Source organism: Manis pentadactyla, chromosome 1, assembly GCF_030020395.1.
Source record: "Manis pentadactyla isolate mManPen7 chromosome 1, mManPen7.hap1, whole genome shotgun sequence".
NCBI lineage: Eukaryota > Metazoa > Chordata > Mammalia > Pholidota > Manidae > Manis > Manis pentadactyla.
The window spans coordinates 46,067,925-46,093,264 of NC_080019.1; the positions used below are offsets into that span (position 1 = coordinate 46,067,925).

Genomic DNA, 25,340 nt, shown 5'->3' on the forward strand with positions numbered 1-25,340 from the left:
TTCTCTGTGAGATGAGGTTTACAAATGTACAATGGAAAAGCTAGAAAGAATCTTAAAGTATCAGATTAAACTCGGAAGTATCAGTTTTGTTTCAAATATGTACAATGATATATGTTATATTGATATACATATGACATGTATGATATAAATGCATGTGTATGTATGGGTACATGTATTTTTTCTAGCTTGGAATATATTAAGAAGGCCTAGAAACAATGACACTCCAAGGCAATAAGCACAAAGAGCACCCAGATCTCGGTTTCTAAATATCAGTTTTGTTGAAGAAATGGCTGATTGCAGTGCTGGTGAAGAGAGGGTACAAAATTAGCCCTGAACACTGCATGGTGTCAGAAAGGAAGGAAGTGCTCAAACAGTAATAGCAATAGGTCAACAGAATACAGAAGCAGCTTGAAGGGATCGTATCAGCCAAATCTAAGATGACTTGAGCAGCTAACCAGTAAATAATAATAGTAGTAGTGGCACATTGAAACCATTGACTAAAGTGGGTATCCAGGACCATAATGATAGGAATACAGACATACGTGTGGGCGACGAGAAGGAGCTTCCACAAGAGAGTTCCAACTGATCCCAGACGCCTGTTTCTCTACTGCTCATGATCTGTACAGCAAGAGTGGTTTTTACACTTTTTAAGGGTTGTAGCAAACAAAACAAAAAAATAGGCAACAGAGATTGTATGTGGCCTGCAAAGCTCAAGATATTTATTATCTGGCCCTTTACAGAAAATGTTTGCCAACCTGTGATATAAAAGGAATGCACAAACAGATGATCAGCATGTGGCAACCATCACTGAGGTGCCTGGTACAGGCAAGAGCCCTCAGTGATGCTAAGGAGGTTTTGTAAGGAAGCACCAGGTAGACCCAGGTTGGGCCTCACCTACAAAATAAAAGCCCTGTATTCTTTTTTTTTTTAAGCCCTGTATTCTTTAAAATTGTAAATGGCATAAAGTACACAGAAATACTGAGAAACTGTTTCATATTGGAGGAAAATTAAGAGATATGAAAACAATATATAACACATGATACTGAATAGGATCCTGCAGCAGGAAAAAAAAAGACATTTTTGGGACAATTGGTAAAATTTCAGTGAAAAATTTTTTTTAGATGAATGCTAAGAACAAAATATAAGAAGCCCAAGATGAAAAAGTAAAGCTTAATGTGACAGATTAAGAAAGGGCCAGAAGATTTGAGACTTTGGTGAGAACAGCTGGGAAAAAATTTTGCCAAAAAAAGAAACTATGCTAAGTATAAAAATGAAAATGATAATGTAAATCTAATAAAGCCACATAGATTTTTTTAAAGACCCAGGATTAAAATTAAAATGGTTGCCTTAAGATTCCAAGATTCTTTGAGAAGGTTCAATGGTATAATTTGCAACTTTCTGATGCTTTTTTCATAATTACTGATACTTACTGTATTGAGGGGTATATTTTATAATCTTGAAATCATGTGGCTCCTGAAGCAGGGATGTGTATGTGTGAGAGAGAGAGAGAGGGATACTACATATCCTTTGCTTAACGCTGTTCATTGAGCAGGATTGCTAGCCCTTAATCTTCAAAATAACATAGGTAAATTTAAGATAAGAACTGAAAAACATCCATAAGTATCCACAAGATTTAAGAACATGCAAGTCATTAGAGGGCTTAGCAAGGTCAGCTTTTTTACTCGGGAAACAAGGAAAAATAGGCCACTAAGTTCCTGCTGATAATAAAAGGAGGACATACAATGTAAGATCATTGTTTGGGTTTCCTAAAACAAAGTCATTTTAACAGCATAATCTTAAGATTGCACCTGCCCTCTAAGCAGATTTATATGAGGGTTTATTAACTGAGGTTACAGAAATGGAAAATATTCATTCTGAAGACACGTCACACACATTCCTAGCAGAGAATGATAGTTGCTTCCTCCCTTGTATGCATTATAGAGCTAGACTTCTTCTTCCCTTTTTTTTTCAAGTTGACTTTTCACAAATATGTTCTGGAGGCTAATGTGCCCATTGGGTGCTAAAGGTCAGAATTCTTAACATGACTTTCAAGATCTTGGAGGATTTGATCCTTGCCTACCCCTTTGTTCCATCTCACAATGCTCATTTCCTCACTCGCTGTGCTTCAACCACACTTATGTTCTGACATTTTCTAGAATTTCCAAGCACTTTCCTGACTCAGGACCTTTCCCCTTTCTGGTCCTGTACCTGGGATGCTTTTCACGTGGTTGAGTCCCCATCTTTCAGGTCTCATCTTAAATGTCACCTCCTCTGTTTAAAATGTGCCGGCCCCTTGAATCTCTTTGTATTTTCCCTCCTAGCAGTGAACACAACTGTGTTTGTTTAATTTAGGTATGCACGGTCATTCCCACTGGAGTGTCATTTCTAGGAAGGCAAGAGCCCTGCTCCTCTTAACCCCTCCCAGAGCACACATGGTGGGTACTCACTAGGTATCTGTTGATCAGATGAATGCATGAGCACTGGCTGGAGGACAGTATTGCTCAGTGCCGACACACCAACCTGCTTCTTGTTCTGCTTGTAACAGGCTGTACCTGCTACCTCTGTCACTGATTTTTCTGAACTGTTTCTCCTAGCCAGCTCTTGGTCCCATAGGTTCTCAGATCAGTAGCATCAGCATCATCTGGTAACCTGTTTGAAATACAGGTTTTGGGGCCTTACCCAGACCTGAATACTCAGGGTGGGGAAGGCCTAGTAATCTGCATTTTAACAGGCCTCCATGTGATTCTAATGCCCGCTGAAGTTTGAGAACCACTGCTCTAGACCTTGGAGGTCCTAGAAAACACTTGCATGGCTTGGTGTGAAGGATGACACATCTCTCCTTCCCACTCAGGAGCGGCTGCATTGCTTAGAGGTTGGTGGCTGGGGGAAGTAGACCTGATTGGGAAATGTATTGGATGGATGACAAAGATTATTAGAATTACTAGGATTGCAGGGACTCTCTATATCAACCATGGTGGGAACCAGAGAAACCTGTAGAGTTGGATTGAGTAAAATGGCTCCTATAATGGAAATACTGGGGTAAAAAGTGTAAAAAGTGGGGAATTTTCCAGGGTACTGGTTCTCACTGTGGTTGCTGAGGGCTTTTCAAGCAACATTGACTACTTGCTCTCCTCTCTACCTGACCCTGTTCTCATGTATAAGCTCTGTCAGGGGTCAGATGAGAGTGTGTGTAGTTGAGAAAAGCTCCAAAGGTAATTTTGATATCACAAAAACATTCAAAAGACAGAAAAGTGGTTCTTATACTTTTTATTCCATGGTGATTCTGTTCATATTTCTAATACATATGCAGCCTTTACTTTTGATTTTGTATATTTCTTAGAAATTGCTTTGTTAAATAGACTGTCAGAAATTCTGGAGGCAACCCAGTGTCACAGTGCTAACATTTCACTGTTGAAGTCGCTGTTGGGAGAACTCTTTATTTGCTTGAGAAATTCTGATTGGAGCATGATCTTCAGGGACTCTATTTAAAGTGCTCTTAATTTTTTTTATCCTTGTATTAAAAAAAATAATTTTGTTTTGATTTTATAAATAGCAGTTTTCTTTGATAGATTATAAATAAGTTCAAAAACCTTTCACAATTCTTTAACTAGAACCAGCTTTGTTTTTAGTGAATTCATTTTTCACATCCCTATTTTAGATATTGCTACTTTCTACTGAAACTTACACAATTTGGATTTAAGATTGTTTTCTCTAGTTAGAAAACCATGACATCTAATATCCATCTCCCTTGGAAGAAAGACAGAGTGAAAAATATTTTTTGGAAGGTGTCAATTTTAGTTATTTCATGGAATTTCATTCTGAAATGACTGTCTGTAAATGAATACAAATCTCTGGTGTGTGTTTGAAATAGAGTCAATGATTATTATTTTTTTCCAACTTTTTTGAGATACAATTGACATACAACTGTGTAAGTGTAAGGTGCACACATGTTGATTTGACACACGTATGAATTGCAGGATGATCACCACCATAGTGTTAGCTGACACCTTCAATCACATCACATAGCTTCCATTTCTTTCTTGTGATCAGGCCTTCTAAGATCTATTCTCTAAGCAACTTTCCTGTATATACTACAATACTTTTAACTATAATCACCATGCTGTACATTAGATTCCCAGAACTTGCTGATCACAAAACTGGGAGGCTGTACACTTTGATCAACATTTCCCCATTATTCGCACTCCCTAGCTCCTCTGGTAACCACCATTCCAGTCTCTCTTTCTATGAGTCTGGCTTTTTTAGATTCCACATATAAGAGGTACCATACAGTGTTTGTCTTTCTCTTTCTGACTTACCTCACTTAATTTAATGCCCTTGAAGTCCTTCCATGCCCTTGAAAATGGCAGGATTTCCTTCTTTGTTGTGGCTGAGTATTCTTCCATTGTATGTATAAACCACACCTTCTTTGTTCATTCATCCATGGATGGACACTTAGGTTGTTTCTGTATCTTGGCTAATGTGAATAGTGCTGCAGTAAGCGTGGAGATAGAAAATCTCTGAGATCCTAGTTTCATTTGTCAATGATTGTTAAGACTTTTATAAGTCCTCAAAGGTAGTCAGTTCTATGAGGAAAGGGATATCTTTTGTTTTTAGTAAACAGTATATACTCAATAATTTTAGATATGGTAGTAAATATGTACATTATTAGCAAAGTGAACTTTCCTGTAAATGTTCATTTCCACATTATTAAAAAATGTCTACCAGAGTCATGGCAATGGAATGTAATCTAGAAATTATCATAAAATAATACGCATTTATTTGAAAAATTTAAACAGTAGATGGTGGAAGACTTTTTTACCTTTTCTCTATCTCCTACTTCTCAGAACCACTCCCAAGAGACAGCGTTTAGAGAGTGTCCTACATTTTTATTTTTACTAGTTGCATTATCTTTTACTTTCTGGTTATATGGTTACATTAGCGTTTTCATAAAAATTGGAAGTAAAGTTTAGCATAAAGTAAAGACATTTACTTTAAACTTTTAATTTTGGTGGAAGAGATTCAGTTTTATACAATCAATACTCATTTTTTTATTTATAGCAATAACTTTTAAAGGAAGTTCATTCTTAGAGACAGAAAAGTATTTATTTTTCCTGAGACTTGCAAAAAAATGTAAATAATTTCTAAGTCTTTATCTCCTCCTTCCTTCATTTTGACACTATAATATTTCTGACAATAATCTTATATTTGATCATTTCATTCACTGATCTTTCATTTGATCTTTTCAATATTATATATATAATATATAATATTGTTTAAATCTGTTTAAAATATAAAACTTAGAGAAGCAGGTTATTGGAGATTTATTATAATGAATGGTTTTGTAAAACTATTTCTGGCTTAGGTTTATTTCTCTCTTTGTAATCTCCCATGTACATGCAGAATATAACCATCTCTTTTTTGTTTAAAATCTTTTTATGTCTTCTCATTGTTCATGGCATAAAAAGTCCTAGCCCAGTAGGCTGACTGACTGCAGGCTACTTTTCCAGATGGATCACCATATTTTCCACTTTCTTACTCTCTGCCTCTCCTTCTGCACCTAAAGTATGTTCTAATTGCATCAGGTATCTTGGCCTTCTTAGAACATGCTCTGCATCTTCATGTCTCCATGTGAATACTTGTTCTCTTCTCTCTGGCTAGAATTTTCTTTACTTTCTTTTCCACCTTATTTCCATTTCCCAATTACCCTTTAAAAACTGGCTCAATATCATCTTCCTTATGCATGTTTTGTTGACTTTTCCTTCCTTCCAAGCATAAAAATTGAGCCTACTTCTGTTATAATGTTTATTAAAGTCTGTTATTTTATTAACTATAAGTTTCATCTCTAGTAGTCTGTGAGCAGTTTAGGAAAAGCTCAGGAGTCTGATTACCTGTGTTTGAATTCTAGCCTTGCTTCTTACTAACTGTATACCTTTGGACAGGTTACTTAAATATTCTATGCTTTAGTGTTATCATCTATAATATGGGGTTAATAATACCTGCCTTAAATGTTGTTGGGGATTTAAATGAGTCCATCTTAAGATATTCTCAGATAGTTTAGTTCTCCACATACTAAACAACATTGTTTTTTAACTGTTTTATCAGCCCTCAGCTTAGTGTCTGCAAAAAGAAACTACTTAATGTTATTTTTTATTACTTAAAGGGACATTTTTCTGTATAAACATGAATTCGTTTGTCATTTTAGTTAACTCATTATAATGTATATGATTATTATAAGAGTCTCTAATGTTTTAAAGCAATTTTAGTTTTTATTGGTAGCTGGATTATTGTTTTATTTTTAAATGTGTTGAAAATTTTGCAACTTTCTCAGACCAAAATGAATAATGAAGGAACAAGGTTAAGTTCCTTCTCCTTTACCCAGAAGTGTGTGTTATCTTCTGGAGCACCGTGAATGGACTTGGAGTTTGATGGATCTGTTCTCCTGTCTCCTCAGGCCTTGTGTAGAATCACTCGCCATTCTCCTACCGCCTTCCAGAATGTTATCGAGAAGGTGGGACTGAACTCGGTCATCAGCTCTCTGGCCTCTGCCATCTGTAAAGCTCAGCAGTACATGCTCACCTTATTCACTGCTATGTTGTCTTCTGGGATTCATCTTCAGAGACTAATCCAAGAAAAGGTTTGACTTAGATTTCACCTACCACTCTACTTTAAAATTTGTTGTTGAACTGCTAAAATTGCAGGAGAAAACAATATCATCTCTGAAGAGTTTATTTTTCCTCTCAGGGGGCTTTTTTGACCTTTGCCAGACTTCTGTGTCACAGGCCATTCATTTGAAGATGTTCTAAGAGTCTTTCAGTGATTAGAATAGAAGTCCAGTAAATGGCTCTGCTAGCTTGTCCCATTTTAGTAATAAAAAGTTAGAAAATGTATGAGTCCTTCTTAAATGCTAATATTTCTTACGCTTCCCCTTCAGCCCCCATCTCCTTTCCCATATACTTTGCCTTTCTTTGGGAGGCCTTCATTATATTCTCTGCTTACTCTGACTCACTTTTGCTCCTTTCCTTGTCTAATACTCTGCCAACATAAATCACCTTTAGAGCTCACTTTCTCCTGTTTTTAGCTTGGTCTCCTTCCTTCTAATCTTTTGAGACTCTTATTTTAGGTACCGTAGAGTTTGAAGGTATTAAGTTCATATCACAAAACTGCATAGCTGTAAAGAAGACTTTGTAGTTGTCCTCAGAGCATCTTCTCTGGCTGCCTGCTTAAGAGTGAGCCCTGGCCAGCAGCAATGCAAACTCTCAGGCCCCACCCTGCTGGTCTAAATCATGGTCTACATTTCAATGCAATCTCTAGGTGATGTGTTTGAACTTTACGGTTTGAGAAGCCCTGCCCTAGAATATTAGCATTCAGTGAAGTGTTGACAGGTGAAAAAAGCACACCATGGTCATGTACATGTTCGGAAAGCAGTGAGTCAAAGTTAAAGAAAGATTTTCAGTTGTACAACCTTTCGTAGTGTTCTGTGTGCTCATGTGTATTATGAATCTTCATGAGAGGGAGGTAGTGTGCAGTGTTCTTTCAATTTATTTGACCAATTTCAAATTATTGGCCCAATTACCCCTTTTTAGAGGGGACGCATCAGTCTGACTGGAGTGTTGTAGGACATGATGAAGGCAGAGCTGTGGGAAAGTGTAGACTATGGCCTGTAGAGTGATTCTACACAATGCTTGAGGAGACAGGAGAACAGATCCATCAAACTCCATGGCAAAAAGTGTTTGCCGTGGTTCTTCTGTGTTAAATTTTTTTATTTTTTATTTTGGTATCATTAATGTACAATTACAGAAAGAACATTATGTTTACTAGGTTCTCCCCTTCACCAAAACCCCCAACATATCCCTTCATAGTCACTGTCCATCTGTGTAGTAAGATGCTGTAAAATCACTACTTGTCTTCTCTGTGTTGCACAGCCCTCCCCGTGTGCCTCACACACTATACATGCTAATCGTAATGCCCTCTTTCTTTTTTCCCGCCCTTATCCCTCCCCTCCCACCCATCATCCCAGTCCCTTTCCCTTTGGTAACTATTAGTCCATTCTTGGGTTCTGTGATTCTGCTGCTGTTTTGTTCCTTCAGTTTTCCTTTGTTCTTATACTCCACATATGAGTGAAATCATTTGGTACTTGTCCTTCTCCTCTTGGCTTATTTCACTGAGCATAATACCCTCTAGCTCCATCCATGTTGTTGCGAATGGTAGGATCTGTTTTATTCTTATGGCTGAGTAATATTCCACTGTGTATATGTACCACATCTTCTTTATCCATTCATCTACTGATGGACATTTAGGTTGCTTCCATATCTTGGCTACTGTAAACAGTGCAGCGATAAACATAGGGGTGCATCTGTCTTTTTCAAACTGGAGTGCTGCATTCATAGGGTAAATTCCTAGAAGTGGAATTCCTGGGTCAAGTGGTATTTCTATTTTGAGCATTCTGAGGAACCTCCATACTGCTTTCCACAATGGTTGAACTAGTTTACATTCCCACCAGCAGTGTAGGAGGGTTCCCCTTTCTCCACAACCTCACCAACATTTGTTCTTGTTTGTCTTTTCAATGATGGTGATGCTTACTGGTGTGAGGTGATATCTCATTGTGGTTTTAATTTGCATTTCTCTGATGATTAGCGATGTGGAGCATCTTTTCATGTGCCTGTTGGCCATCTGTATTTCTTCTTTGGAGAACTGTCTATTCAGCTTCTCTGCCCATTTTTTAATTGGATTATTTGCTTTTTGTTTGTTGAGGCGTGTGAGCTCTTTATATATTTTGGATGTCAATCCTTTATCGGATCTGTCATTTATGAATATGTTCTCCCATACTGTAGGATACCTTTTTGTTCTATTGATGGTGTCCTTTGCTGTACAGAAGCTTTTTAGCTTGATATAGTCCCACTTGTTCATTTTTGCCTTTGTTTCCCTTGCCCGGGGAGATATGTTCATGAAGAAGTCACTCATGTTTATGTCCATGAGATTTTTGCCTATGTTTTTTTCTAAGAGTTTTATGGTTTCATGACTTACATTCAAGTCTTTGATCCATTTCAAATTTACTTTTGTGTATGGGGTTAGACAGTGATCCAGTTTCATTCTCTTACATGTAGCTGTCCAGTTTTGCCAGCACCATCTGTTGAAGAGACTGTCATTTCCCCATTGTATGTCCATGGCCCCTTTATCGAATATTAGTTGACCATATATGTTTGGTTTAATATCTGGGGTCTCTGTTCTGTTCCATTGGTCTGTGGCTCTGTTCTTGTGCCAGTACCATACTGTCTTGACTACTGTGGCTTTGTAGTAGAGCTTGAAGTTGGGGAGCGAGATCCCCCCAACTTAATTCTTCCTTCTCAGGAATGCTTTAGCTATTCGGGGTCTTTGGTGTTTCCATATGAATTTTTGAAATATTTGCTCCAGTTCATTGAAGAATGCTGTTGGTAATTTGATAGGTATTGCATCAAATCTGTATATTGCTTTGGGTAGGATGGCCATTTTGACGATATTAGTTCTTCCTAGCCAAGAGCATGGGATAAGTTTCCATTTGTTAGTGTCCTCTTTAATTTCTCTTAGGAGTGTCTTATACGCTGATGGATGGTGACTGTAATGGGGTTTGTGGGGGTTGGGGGGCTTGGTGAAGGGGGGAGTCTAGTAACCATAATGTTCTTCATGTAATTGTAGATTAATGATAATAAAATAATAAAATGAAGAAAAAAAGAGCATCTTATAGTTTTCAGGGTATAGGTTTTTCACTTCCTTGGTAAGGTTTATTCCTAAGTATTTTATTCCTTTTGATGCAATTGTGAATGGAATTGTTTCCCTGATTTCTCTATTAATTCATTGTTAGTGTATAGGAAAGCCACAGATTTCTGTGTGTTAATTTTGTATCCTGTAAATTTGCTGTATTCCAATATGAGTTCTAGTAGTTTTGGAGTGAAGTCTTTAGGGTTTTTTATGTACAATATCCTGTCATCTGCAAATAGTGACAGTTTAACTTCTTCTTTACCAATTTGGATTCCTTGTATTTCTTTGTTTTGTCTAATTGCTGTGGCTAGGACCTCCAGTACTATGTAGACTAACAGTGGGGAGAGTGGGCATTCCTGTCTTGTTCCCGATCTCAGAGGAAAAGCTTTCAGCTTCTCGCTGTTCAGTATGATGTTGGCTGGGGGTTTTTCATATATGGCCTTTATTGTGTTGAGGTACCTGCCCTCTATACCCATTTTGTTTAGAGTTTTCATCATTAGTGGATGTTGAAGTTTGTCGAATGCTTTTTCAGCATCTATGGAGATGATCATGTGGTTTTTGTCCTTCTTTTTTTTGATGTGGTGGATGATGTTGATGGATTTTCGGATGTTGTACCATCCTTGCATCCCTGGAATGAATCCCACTTGGTCATGGTGTATGGTCCTTTTGATGTATTTTTGAATTTGGTTTGCTAATATTTTGTTGAGTATTTTTGCATCTATGTTCATCAGGCATATTGGTCTGTAATTTTCTTTTTCTGTTGGGGTCTTTGCCTGGTTTTGGTATTAGGCTGATGTTGGCTTCACAGAATGAGTTTGGGAGTATTCCCTCCTCTTCTATTTTTTGGAAAACTTTAAGGAGAATGGGTATTATGTCTTCTCTGTATGTCTGATAAAATTCTGAGGTAAATCCATCTGGCCCATGGGTCTTTTTCTTGGGTAGTTTTTTGATTACCACTTCAATTTCTTTGGTGGTAATTGGTTTGTTTAGATTTTGTGTTTCTTCCTTGGTCAGTCTTGGATGGTTATCTTTTTCTAGGAAGTTATCCATTTCTTCTAGGTTTTCCAGCTTCTTAGCATATAGTAGTCTCTAATAATTCTTTGTATTTCTGTTGGGTCCATTGTGATTTTTCCTTTCTTGTTTCTGATTCTGTTGATTTGTGTTGATTCTATTTTCCTCTTAATAAGTCTGGCTGGAGGCTTATCTATTTTGTTTATTTTCTCGAGGAACCAGCTCTTGGTTTCATTGATTTTTTTCTAATATTTTATTCTTCTCAATTTTGTTTCTTTCTTCTCTGATCTTTATTATGTCCCTCTGTCTGCTGACTTTATGCCTCATTTGTTCTTCTTTTTCCAATTTTGATAATTGTGATGTTAGACTATTCATTTGGGTTTGTTCTTCCTTCTCTACATATGCCTGGATTGCTATATACTTTCCTCTTAAGACTGCTTTTGCTGTGTCCCACAGAAATTGGGGCTTTGTGTTGTTGTTGTCATTTATTTCCATATATTGCTGGATCTCCATTATAATTTGGTTGTTGATCCATTGACTATTTAGGAGCGTGTTGTTAAACCTCCATGTGTTTGTGAGCCTTTTTGCTTTCTTTGTACAATTTATTTCTAGATTTAAACTTTTTTGGTCTGAAAAGCTGGTTGGTAGAATTTCAATCTTTTTGATTTTACTGAGGCTCTTTTTGTGGTCTAGTATGTGGTCTATTCTGGAGAGTGTTCCATGTGCACTTGAGAAGAATGTGTATCCCGTTGCTTTTGTGTGCAGAGTTCTATAGATGTCTATTAGGTCCATCTGTTCTAGTGTGTTGTTCAGTGCCTCTGTGTCCTTACTTATTTTCTTTTTGGTGGATCTGTCCTTTGGAGTGAATGGTGTGTTGAAGTCTCCTAAAGTAAATGCATTCCATTGTATTTCCTCCTTTAGTTCTGTTAGTTTTTGTTTCACTTATGCTTGTGCTCCTGTCTTGGGTGCATATATATTTATAATGGTTATATCCTCTTCTTGGACTGAGCCCATTATCATTATGTAATGTCCTTCTTTATCTCTTGTTACTTTCTGTGTTTTGAAGTCTATTTTGTCTGATGCTAGTACTGCAACACCTGCTTTTTTCTCCCTATTGTTTGCATGAAATATGTTTTTCCATCCCTCGACTTTTAGTCTGCGCATGTCTTTGTGTTTGAGGTGAGTCTCTTGTAAGCCGTATATAGATGGGTCTTGTTTTTTTAATCCATTCAGTGACTCTCTGTCTTTTGATTGGTGCATTCAGTCCATTTACATTTAGGGTGATTATCGATAGGTATGTACTTATTGCCATTGCAGGCTTTAGATTCATGGTTACCAAAGGTTCAAGGTTAATTTCCTTACTATCTAAGAGTCTAACTTGACTCACTTACTATGCTGTTACAAACACAATCTAAAGTTTCTGTTTTGTTCCTCCTCCTTTTTCTTCCTCCTCCATTCTTTATATAATTGTATCATATTCTGTACTTTTTGTCTATCCCTTGATTGACTTCCGGGATTGTTAATTTACTTTTGCATTTGTTTAGTAATTAGCTGTTCTACTTTCTTTACTGTGGTTTTATTACCTCTGGTAACAGCTATTCAACCTTAGGAACACTTCCATCTATAGCAAGTCCCTCCAAAATAGACTGTAGAGATGGTTTGTGGGAGGTAAATTGTCTCAGCTTTTGCTTATCTGGAAATTGCTTAATCCCTCCTTCAAATTTAAATGATAATCTTGCCAGATAAAGTAATCTTGGTTCCAGGCCCTTCCGCCTCATGGCATTAAATACATCATGCCACTCCCTTCTGGCCTATAAGGTTTGTGCTGAGAACTCTGATGTTAACCTGATGGACTTTCCTTTGTATGTGATCTTATTTCTGTCTCTGGCTGCTTTTAACAGTCTGTCCTTATCCTTGATCTTTGCCATTTTAATTAGTATGTGTCTTGGTGTTGTCTTCCTTGGATCCTTTGTGTTGGGAGATCTGTGGATCTCCATGGCCTGAGAGACTATCTCCTTCCCCAGTTTGGGGAAGTTTTCAGTAACTACCTCCTCAAAGACTCTATCCTTTTCTCTCTCTCTTCTTCTGGTATCCCTGTAATGCAAATATTGTTCTGCTTGGATTGGTCACACAGTTCTCTCAATATTCTTTCATTCTTAGAGGTCCTTTTTTCTCTCTGTGCCTCAGATTCTTTGTATTCCTCTTTTCTAGTTTCTGTTTCATTTATTGTCTTCTCCACCGTATCCACCCTTCTTTCAGTACCCCCATTTTGTTCTTCAACGTTTGAATCTTGGTCCAGAATTCTTTCTTGAGTTTTTGAATATCTTTCCATACCTCCATTAGCATGTTAATGATTTTTATTTTGAACTCCCTTTCAGGAAGAGTCTCGAGGTCCATGCCATTTAAATATTTCTTGGGAGTTGTGTTAGTAATTTTACTCTGGACAAGGTTCCTTTGGCGTTTCATGCTTGTATATGGCGCCCCCTAGTGTCCAGAAGCTCTATTCTGGAGCTGCTCAGCCCCTGAAGCAATGTTGGGGGTCACAGTCACAGGGGAGCGTTACTGGTTCCTGGGTGGAGGAAAGAGCGGTTCCCCACCTCCCGGCTGCTGTGCCTGTCTCCACTGCCTGAGCCAGTGGGCTAGTCACACAGGTATAAGTTTTTGTCCCAGCGCAGCTTGATATGGATCCCTGTTTTCCACAAGCAGCCGGAATCCCAGTCTCCCCATGAACTCTGCCTGTATTAACTTTCCAACCCGGTAGTCATGCGAGTCTCATGAAAGCACCATGGAATGTAGGTTTGTGCTTCCAGTGCAGATCTCCGGAGCTAGGTATTCAGCAGTCCCAAGCCTTCCACTCCCTCCCTGCTCTGTTTCTCTTCCTCCCGCTGTTGAGCTGGGGTGGGGGAGGGGCTCGGGTCCTGGGAACCAGAGCTCCAGTACGTTACCCCTCTCGGTGAGGTCTGCTCTTTTCTTCAGGTGTATGCAGTCTTATGCCATCCTCTTTCCTGTTGCTCTCTCAGGATTAGTTGCACCAGCTATATTTTCTGCTTGTATCCAGTTTTAGGAGGAAGCCTCTGTCTTTCCTCTCACGTCACCATCTTTAATCCAATATCTAAACAATTTTTTTAGAAGTTTAGCTTTCAAATATAATTTAGTGTTGCTAATCTAAAAGTCTACCAAGCATTCTCTCCCACCTTTTTATTTAGAAAATATCATTCTATAAAATCCACACATGAATTACACAATTTGCAATAATAACCTTATACTCTGGAGCATTAGGAAAATTATTTTATGATTGTAAAGAGTGCTCTGAGGGAAGAGGTATACTGTTTTTGTGGGGTAATTAAGGAATTTAATACCAGGTCTTGTGATATAGCAATGAGAACAGGTTGTCCATGGCTTTCATATATTCCTTCTTGTTTCATTTGCTTGGTCTTTTGGGCTATGATTTATGTTTTGGACTTAGGTTTAGGAAGGCCTTGGTACTTTCAATTTGTGACTTAAAAAGTTCAGATTGCTGGTTATTTTGTGATTATTCATAGTGGTGCTAATCTGGTGCAGTGCGTGGATTTTTAGTAGGATACATACATTCACTTAAAATGTATTTATATACATATATGTATATATATATTTATATAAATATGTACAAAGAGAAGGGGAAAGTATGTAAATTACAGCAAATTAGTCATTTGCCATGTAAATAAATCACTGGAGTAACTTAACAATAACAACAGAAAGGTTACATGAAAAGCAGTGCCAGGTTCTTGAAGTTAGAAAATTGATAGCTGTAAAACTCATAAAACCCTACTCTGTTATATTTCAATTAATTGAGCTTAGAAAAGTCATATCAACTTGCTTAAGATTCAGGCATCAGCCCAGTTATTTTTTCTCAAGGGTCTGTAACCTTGAATGTACCTTGTTACTGGATAATGAGTAATGCATACTTTGGACTCCATATGCTTTGGGGGTTAAAGATTTAAACATTAATTTTTAAAGCCATACTGTATTTCACAGGTGAGCTTGTTCATGCTCACTGGCAGGATGGCTTCCTTCTGAATTTTATTGACTCAAATACTGCCTTTAACATGTTTTGTCTTACTTATTAATTTTGACAATAACCACTGTCCATTTTTATTTCAGCAGCCCAGTTTGACTGAAGTTGTTGCTTCACGTTTGAAGTTTTGACCAAGTAGTACAAGAGTGATTAATAATAAACCAGAAATTGCAGTTCTCTGTATTATTTGAAAGTACTGTGGAAGATCACTGAAATTTCATGCATGAAAATTTTGAAAAATTTGAATGCTAAGCATACTCTTTTTTTTTCCCTCAGAGTCATTGGGCATACTGACTCAGTGGTTGCTAATCAAGCATTTAAAATACTTTAATTAGTTTACACATATTAATAAGATCATGAGTTTGTATTGTGATATTTTTATCCTGTTTGCATTGTTAAATGTGAGAGGCATTTTACTTAGATACTTGGCTAGACTTCTTGAAGGAAAAGGCAATCCAAAAACAATTTTAGATTTAATCCATACATTTTTCATTTATATCAGTATTAAGCAGGAAATTTGTGTAGTTACAGTTATCCACTTGTAAAACAGTATTCTCTCTGTTTTTCCTTAGGCCATTAGTGGTTGATGGACAGGCTGCACTCTTTGATTTTTTTTTTTTCATCAGCACCATTTAATGTGCCAAAAAAGAAATTAATTGGTTGCCCAGGGAACCTGAATTACCTTTTATTAGTCTGTGTGGCATAACAGACCTCACAATTGTATTTTTAGGGGTATTTTTTTATATGTATATTCTATATTCTAAAAATGACCTCAAAGTATATTTAGGGCTCTCTTTAAAATCAGAAAAAAAATTATTTCCAGGGAGACACTGCCTTCACTAAAATGGAAGAAGCCTGACTAGAATGTAAATTTGTCATCTTCACAGCATTTGGTGTGGAATACAATAACTGGACTCTGTTCTGGTTCACTCAGATACAAAGGCACTTTTGTTAAAATTCCATGTACCTGTGATGCTTTTGCAGCTGATATTTGGTTCTGAGGGTGCTTTTGAGGAGCTCAGCTTATTTTGGAGAAAGTCCAGATGCTTTGAGATGGGAGTTTACAGTAGGCCTCGGATCCTGGGTCTAGCATTCTAGGACCTCTTATGAGCTGTCCTCCCTGTATCAACTATCTGTCTCCATTTAAGGCTGGGGAGAGGCTGTACAGGCTTACAAGGCTGTCCTGTTAGAAGCCTGGGGAAAAGTTAAGGACTATGTGCATCATAGTAATTAATATAATTAATTACATAGTTTATGTCATGTATACTTGCATATATTTCTCCATTAAAACCCAGCTCCAAATTCTGTGTGCCTCTTCTTGGGCTCTGCCCTTTTTATTTTTCTTTTTCTGTATCATTAATCTACAACTACATGAGGAACATTATGTTTACTAGACTCCCCTCATCACCAAGCCCCCCCACAAACCCCATTACAGTCACTGTCCATCAGTATAGTAAGATGCTGTAGAATCACTACTTGTCTTCTCTGTGTTGCACAGGCCTCCCCTTGACCCCCCCATTATACACACTAATTGCAATGCCCCTTTCTTTCCCCCATCTTTTTCCCTCCCTTGCCACCTGTCCTCCCCAGTCCCTTTCCCTTTGGTAACTGTTAGTCCATTCTTGGGTTCTGTGATTCTGTTGGAGTTTTGTTCCTTCAGTTTTTCCTTTGTTCTTATACTCCACAGGTGAGTGACATCATTTGGTACTTATCTTCCTCTGCCTGGCTTATTTCACTGAGCATACCCCCATCTAGCTCCATCCATGTTGTTGCAAATGGTAGGATTTGTTTTCTTCTTATGGCTCAATAATATTCCATTGTGTATATGTACCACATCTTCTTTTTGCATTCATCTACTGATGGACAGTTAGGTTGCTTCCATTACTTGGCTATTGTAAATAGTGCTGCGATAAACATCAGGGTGCATATGTATTTTTCAAGCTGGGTTGCTGCATTCTTTGGGTAAATTCCTAGGAGTGCAATTCCTGGGTCAAATGGTATTTCTGTTTTGAGTTTTTTGAGGAACCTCCATACTGCTTTCCACAATGGATGAACTAATTTGCATTCTCATCAGCAGTGTAGAAGGGTTCCCCTTCCTCCACAATCTTGCCAACATTTGTTGTTTGTCTTTTGGATGGTGGTGATGCTTACTGGTGTGAGGTGATATCTCATTGTGGTTTTAATTTGCATTCCTCTGATGACTGGCGATGTGGAGCATCTTTTCATGTGTGTGTTGGCAGTCTGAATTTCTACTTTGGAGAAATGTCTGTTCAGCTCCTCTGCCCATTTTTTAATTGGATTTTTTGCTTTTTGTTTGTTGAGGTGGTGAGCTCTTTATACATTTTGGATGTCAACCCTTTATCAGATGTGTCATTTATGAATATATTCTTCCATACTGTAGGATGCCTTTTTGTTCTATTGATGGTGTACTTTGTTGTACAGAAGCTTTTCATCTTGATATAATCACACTTGTTCACTTTTGCTTTTGTTTCCCTTGCCCAGCAAGATATGTTCATGAAGAAGTTGCTCATGTTTATGTCCAAGGGATTTTTGCCTATGTTTTTTTCGAAGAGTTTTATGGTTTCATGACTTACATTTAAGTCTTTAATCAATTTTGCATTTACTTTTGTGTATGGGGTTAGACAATGATCCAGTTTCATTCTCTTACATGTAGTTGTCTAGTTGTTCCAGTTCATTGAAGAATGCTGTTGGTAATTTGATAGGCATTGCATTGAATATGTAGATTGCTTTAGGCAGTATGGCCAATTTTTACAATATTAATTCTTCCTACCTAAGAGCATGGGATGAGTTTCCATTTGTTAGTGTCCCCTTTAATTTCTCTTAAGAGTGTCCTGTAATTTTCAGGGTATAGGTCTTTCACTTCCTTGGTTAGGTTTCTTCCTAGGTATTTTATTCTTTCTGATGCAATTGTGAAGGGAATTGTTTTCCTGATTTCTCTTTCTGCTATTTCATCATTAGTGTATAGGAAAACAACAGATTTCTGTGTATTAATTTTGAGTCCTGCAACTTTGCTGAATTCCGATATTAGTTCTAGTAGTTTTGGAGTGGAGTCTTTAGGATTTTTTTATGTACAATATCATGTCATCTACAAATAGTGACAGTTTGACTTCTTTACCAATCTGGATGCCTTATATTTCTTTGTTTTTTCTGATTGTCATGGCTAGGACCTCCAGTACTATGTTGAATAACAGTGGGGAGAATGGGCATCCTTGTCTTGTTCCGGGTCTTCGAGGAAAAGCTTTGAGCTTCTCGCTGTTAAGTATGATGTTGGCTGTGGGTTTGTCGTATATGGCCTTTATTATGTTGAGGTACTTGCACTCCATACCCATTTTGTTGAGAGTTTTCATCATTAGCGGATGTTGAATTTTTTCGAATGCTTTTCAGCATCTATGGGGATGATCATGTGGTTTCTGTTCTTTTTATTGATGCGGTGGGTAATGTTGATGGATTTTCGAATGTTGTGCCATCCTTACATCCCTGAGATGAATCCCACCTGGTCATGGTGTACGATCCTCTTGATGTATTTTTGAATTCAGATTGCTAATATTTTGTTGAGTATTTTTGCATCTATGTTCATCAGGGATATTGGTCTGTAATTTTCTTTTTTTGTGGTGTCTTTGCCTGGTTTTTGTATTAGAGTGATGCTGGCTTCATAGAATGAGTTTGGGAGTATTCCCTCCTCTTCTATTTTTTGGAAAACTTTAAGGAGAATGGGTATTATGTCTTCTCTGTATGTCTGATAAAATTCTGTGTCAAATCCATCTCACTTGGGGGTTTTGCTTTTGGGTAGTTTTTTGATGACCGCTTCAATTTTGTTGCTCGTAATTGGTCTGTTTAGATTTTCTGTTTCTTCCTTGGTCAGTGTTGGAAGGTTGTATTTTTCTAGGAATTTGTCCATTTCTTCTAGGTTTTCCAGCTTGTTAGCATATAGTTTTTTGTAGTATTCTCTAATAATTTTTTATATTTCTGTGGGGTTCGTCGTGGTTTTTCCTTTCTCATTTCTGATTCTGTTGATGTGTGTAGATTCTCTTTTTCTTTTAATAAGTCTGACTATGGGCTTCAGTATGAGTGGGGTGTTGAAGCCTCGTAAAGTGAAGGCATTGCATTCGATTTCCTCCTTTAATTCTGTTAGTATTTGTTTCACATATGTTGGTGCTCCTGTATTGGGTGCATACATATTTATAATGGTTTTATCCTCTTGTTTTACTGACCCCTTTATCATTATGTAATGTCCTTCTTTATCTCTTGTTACTTTCTTTGTTTTGAAATTTATTTTTTCTCCTACTAGTACTGCAACACCTGCTTTTTTCTCCCTGTTGTTTGCATGAAATATGTTTTTCCATCACTTTACTTTTAGTCCGTGGATGTCTTTGTGTTTGAGGTGAGTCTCTTGTAAGCAGCATATAGATGGGTCTTGCTTTTTTATCCATTTTGTCACTCTGTGTTTTTTGATTGGTGCATTCAGTCCATTTACATTTAGGGTGATTATTGAAAGATATGTACTTATTGCCATTGCAAAGTTTAGATTCATGTTTACCAAAAGTTCAAGGCTACCATTCTTTACTGTCTGTCTTACTTTACTTGCTTACTGAGTTGTTATTAACACAGTCTGATGATTCTTTATTTTTCTCCCTTCTTATTCCTCCTCCTCTGTTCTTTATATGTTAAGTGTTCTCTTCTGTACTCTTTTTCCTTTCCTTTGACTGCTTTTGTGAGTATTTGATTTTACTTTTTGACTTTAGTTAGTATTTGGTTGGTCTGCTTTCCTTGCTGTGATTTTATTTTCTCTGGTGGCATCTATTTAACCTTAGGAGTGCTTTCATCTAGAGAAGTCCCTTTAAAATATCTATAGAGGGGGTTTGTGGGGGGCAAATTCCCTCAACTTTTGCTTGTCTGGGAATTGTTTACTCCCTCCTTCATTTTTAAATGATAATCGTGCTGGATACAGTATTCTTGGTTCAAGGCCCTTCTGTTTCATTGCATTAAATATATCATGCCATTCTCTTGTGGCGTGTGAAGTTTCTGTTTGATTAGTCTGATGATAGCCTGATGGGTTTTCCTTTGTATGTGACCTTTTTTCTATCTCTGGTTGCCTTTAATACTCTGTTCTTGTCTTTGATCTTTGCCATTTTAATTATTATGTGTCTTGGTGTTGCCCTCCTTGGATCCCTTGTCATGGGAGTTCTGTGTACCTCTGTGGTCTGAGAGGCCATTTCTTCCCCTAGTTTGGGGAAATTTTCAGCAATTATTTCTTCAAAGACACTTTCTATCCCTTTTTCTGTCTCTTCTTCTTCTGGTACCCCTATAATGAGAATATTTTTCCCTTTGGATTGGTCACACATGTCTCTTAATATTCTTTCATTCCTGGACATCGTTTTATCTCTCTCTGCATCAACTTCTCTGCATTCCTATTCTCTGATTTCTATTCCATTAATGGCCTCCTGCACCTCATCCAGTGTTCTAAGTCCTTCCAGAGATCGTTTTCTTTATGTATTCTCCCTCCTAACTTGATCCTTTACCTCTTGCATATTTCTCTGCAGGTCCATCAGCATGGTTATGACCTTCATTTTGAATTCTTTTTTGGAAAGATTGGTTAAATCTGTCTCTTCAGGTTCCCTTTCGGGGGTTGTCTGGGTAATTCTGGACTGGATGAAATTCTTCTGCCTTTTCATGGAGATAGAGGTATTCTTAGGCAGTTGGTCCATGTGTCAGCTGGGAGAACAATGTCCCGCACACAGGGATCAGCTTCCAGTTTTATTAACTGTGCCGCCACTTGTGGGGCAGCCGTTGGGGAAGCCCAGAGGCCTGCAGGTATAGGCAGGCACTGGGGGTGCTCTCCTGCAAGAATGGCTACCTTTCATGCCCTGTTCCAGCTTCCTCTGTTTGTGCTCCACTGCTGCGCTCCAGTGGGGCCTCTGATTCTGTCCTGGGTGGTTGTGGAGGAGGCTCTGGGCAGTTGCTGTGGGCACAGCCACTCCCGCATCCGCTCCCATCCTATGGTGTGGCTGCGCCAGTGGGGGAATGGATGGGAGGCTGTTTATTGCCATGAGGGGATTCAGAGCTGTGCTGCCCCCCAGGGGGTTAGGACACCTGAATTTCCCCGGGATTCCCAGCTGCTGGACTGAGTGTGCTGGGATACTTCCGTCCAGCTGTGAGGCCCCTGTCCGTTTAAGACTTTCAAAAAGCATTCGCTTTTCTTTTGTTCCTGGGGCACCTGCTCCCTGGGACCCCCTCAGATTTTACTGTTCCATTTCTCTGATATACAGCACACCATGCACTGTGCATCTGCGCTCCTGGTGCGGATGACCAGGGCTGCATATGTAGCCAGCCTGGGCTCCCACTCCCTCCATGCTCCAACTCCTCTCCTCCTGCTGGTGGGCTGGGGTGGGTGGCGCTCGGGTCCCGCCAGGCTGTGGCTTGTATCTTACCCCCTTCGTCAGGTGGTGAGTTCTCATAGATGTAGACGTAGCCTGGCTATTGTACTATATCTTCTGGTCTCTCTTTTTGGATTAGTTGTATTTTCCAAAATATATATGATTTTGGGAGGAGATTCCCACTGCCCAACTCATGCTGCCATCTTGGGTCCTCCTCCGCACTCGTTAATTTTTACCTGTGACAGTTCACTGAAGCTGATCAATTTTATCTCTTAAGATTTGCAAGAGATAATCTTGAAGTTCTCTACCTCATCATTATTTTTTATTTATCTAATAACTTTGTCGTATGATGTGTACCAGAGGGATGTTTTATCCTATTGCTTAATTTTGGTAAAGACATCATTTTGTTTGTGATAGAAGCTTCTTATATTTGGACCCAATTTCTAACATTTTGAATACTTCATCATATTATCTTTATGTTAGATAGATATGTCCATTCTGAAATCATTGCCAAGTACCACTGGAATGCTGGATGTAACTTGTCAGGCTCTGATTTGGTTATAGACTTAAATAGCTTCTGCTTTTTTTCTCCAAATTTAATTTTTAGGTATTTTGAGCTGAATGGCGAGGTGAATTTAAAACAAAGCTGAATACATACTTTGTGACAAACTGAAGTGACCTGAGGTCATTTTTGTTTCTCTAAAGTTAGTTTTGATTATTCATCCTTGGTACTAAGTCTTTGCCTGCAGCCTGTAACCTTCCCTTCTGCAGTGTTGTATGTAAGATTAATAATGTTGTAGAGGTGTATTATATTTTGCTTAAGATTAAATATGGCGCCTGGGGCATTTAGTTCCAAAATTGTAGTCTATAATACACTCCATATTCTTAAGGGACTTGGAGTTACTGTGTTAACAAAAAATCTCATATGTAATTTCTTTTATTTTTGGTGTTTGCTATAGTTTGTTTCACTCAAAATCATAATAAACATGTTACTTTAGTTTTGCAAGATTATTAATAATGGCTGCATAAAATGACATCAAGAAGAAATACAACAGACCTCATCATCTCTTATTTGTGGACATTTCAGTGTTTTAAAATTATCGCTATGTCTGTATGAAACTTTTTTATGCCTGAGAAATTTTCCTTCTTCATTGTGTACTTAAGCTATATTTCACTTATCTCTTGGTGTATAACAAAAACTACTTAAAGATGTAGTGGCTTAAGGAAAAACAGTAACTCTGCTCCCAAATCTGTGATCTGGACAAGGTTGTGCTAGCTGGGAAGATTGAGTGGGGGATGGAGAATCGGCTTTCCAGGTGGCTCTTTCGTGTGATTGGCAAGCTGTTGGGAACCCAACTGGAGCTGTGGTCTGGCGCCTCAGTTGCTTTCCATATGGGCCTCTGATGGCTGCTTGGATTTCCACACAGCGTAGTGGCTGGGTTACAAGAGAGAGTGTCCCAAGCGACCTGGGCAGAAGTTGCATGGCCTTTTCAAACTCGGCTTTGGAAGTCATGTGGTATCTATCACTTCTCCCACTTCCTTAAGCTACCCTGCCTTGCCTCCGCATGTGCATCATTCGTGCTTGTCATGAAAGGAGGTGCAGCTGAATATGAGGTAGATGCAGTCTTTGCTACAATTAGGATTCACTCATTAACAAATCCCCTCTTTTGGGATGCTGAGATCGTTTCCTGTTTTTGTTTTTGTCTTATAAACAGTACTACCATGAGCATTCTTGTACTTAAAGCCCATTCATTACTTTGTTATGATAAACTTCCTGGATATAACAGCTGTGACAGAAGAGAATATGATTTTTAAGGCTTTTGAGAAATAACAAATCACTTCCTGTCAGCTGAAGGAAAGGTTGAACACTTGCTTTCATGTGAACTATATTTAAGATTTATCCATTTACCCATCCTCATGCCAACACTGGCTTCCATCCATTTTCACCTTTGCTAGTCTGGGCTTTGCAATAAAACGGATTCTTATTATTCCTAAATTTGCATTTCTTTGCCTTTTAGTCAGGCTACAAAATTAATTTGTTTGTAGGCAGTTTAGAGTTCTTTTGTCAATTGTTTGCTTGTTCATGTAATTTTTAAAATTAGAGTGTTCATAAATCTTTCATTGGTAAAAGTTATTTATACATAAAGATACTCTTTACCAAAGGTTCAATATATTTCAGGTATTTTTTCCAATTATATATTTATTTTGACAGATACGTAGTATCATAAGGTTGTTTTCTCCCTTATTTAAATTCTTAACCTGTTTGTGGTCTTTCTAGCGTAAGTAGCAACATAATGTTATTAAATGAATAGTCTGTTCTTTATCTTTCTTACTTGCAAAAGGCTTAAATATGTTTGTGATTGTTTTCCTCTTTCTACTGTTTAATTTTTTCCATACAAATTTCAAAATATATAATTCTTACACCTTTATACTTTATGATATTTTTAGTATCTGGTTGGACAAAAGCCTTCAATCATTGTATCAAGGTTATGAAATATGTAAGTGTAATCATCTCCACTTTATTTTAAAGTTGAGGAAACTGACAATGGAGAGGTTATTTTGTCAAGGAATATGGCATTTGTACTCAGGTTTTCTTGTCTCCACATCTCAAGTTCCTTACCAATATATTATGCGTCCAACTGTATTTTTTCAAGTGTTCTATTATCAGTCAGTATATGATTTTGTGTAAGTCATACAATTCTCTTCTATGTTTTTTCTTCAATGGTATGTATTTTTGTTCTTTATTAAGGGTGTGTTTTTTTTTTCTCCATGATACAGTGTAGTGAAAACTATGGAGTTTTCCAGTCTTTAGCCACTTTAGTGCTCAAAGAAGAAAGAGAAAGCACCAATATTTTAGCATAATGCCTTTGGACTTGAATTCATACATGCTAAATCTGTCAACATTTGAGAGAATGTTTAAATGTTTAAAACTTAATAAAATGAGTTTTAATGTACATAAACATTTAAAAACATTCAAATCATTTTGTAAGATTGTATTTTCTTTAAATTTATACACTTTTTAATGATTCCTTATTCTTTGTGCTAGATAGAGTCTTTTGTTGTGCTCTTTGTCAGGGAGTTAAATCTATTTAAATACAGATTTTCTTCTTTCATTTCCATGAATCTTATTTAGTTCCTTGTTAATTAATGAGGGATATTAAGGGATGAATTATCTTGTTCCTAAAACTTTCGATGGCTTTAAAGTGAGTAGTATTAGAGTTTTTAGAAAGTTTCTCCTTCTAAATTGACCGTCCAATTTGTGTTCATTAGTATTTGCTCTAAACTGAGAGTTAGAAATTTAAGTACAATAAAAAAAGAGGGGTAATAACAAAAATAATGTTAGTGAGAATGTGGAACAACCGCAACTCTCGTATATAGGTGGAGAATAAATTGGTATAACTTCTTTGAGAAATCATTTGACAGTCTCTACTAAAGCTAAACGAATGCCTACCTTTTGACCTAACAGCTCTACTCTGTACATACCTACGAGAAGTGAATAGATGTTATTTGTTCGCAAAAGAGCATGTACAATGATGTCCATAACAGCCTTATACATTATAGTCCCAAACTCTAAACCCAAATATCCAAGAGTAGAATGGATACATACATTTTTCTGTGATCACACAGAGGAATATTATACAGGACTAAAATATAAAGTACTTTTACACATAACACAGCTGACTTTCATAACATATTGAAGGCAGGCAGTGGTCTTTTTATGTGTCTTTGCTCTCTCCCCTTATTGTTGATTAATTTAAGTATGCTTCATTTTGTTGATGTTTTTCAAAGAGCAAGAATTTTTATTTATCCTTCACTTAAAAAAAATCTTTCTATCTTATTACTTTTTGCTTGCACCTTTATTTTCTTCAGTTTTCTTCATTTTTATTTGTTTTTTCCTGTATTGGAAGTCTAGTTCATGTGTTTTATTATTTCATTACATTTTCAAATGCATTTCCAGGTTGTGTTTTCTTCTGATTAATGTTTTAATTATATACCATAGATTCTGATATATAGTGCTTTTACTATTATCTTTTTTTTTTTTTTTTAAATAATTATTTTTTATTGAAGGGTAGTTGACACACAGTATTACATTACATGAGTTTCAAGTGTACAACACAGTGGTAGAACATTTATATACATAATTC

General features: G+C 37.4%; 1 protein-coding gene across 12 annotated transcripts in view; it reads left to right on the forward strand.

Moving 5' to 3' along the window:
* The window catches only part of ULK4 (unc-51 like kinase 4), a 724,727-nt gene that overhangs the window by 166,560 nt on the left and 532,827 nt on the right, over positions 1-25,340 (forward strand). For all 12 annotated transcript variants that reach the window (XR_008996028.1, XR_008996026.1, XM_057497578.1 and 9 more), the window contains one exon: positions 6,452-6,634. Coding sequence is in view for 10 of the 12 variants with exons in the window: in XM_057497578.1 (XP_057353561.1) it covers positions 6,452-6,634 (183 nt within the window). In the remaining 2 variants the exon portion in view is untranslated. The remainder of the gene's footprint in view (positions 1-6,451; positions 6,635-25,340) is intronic.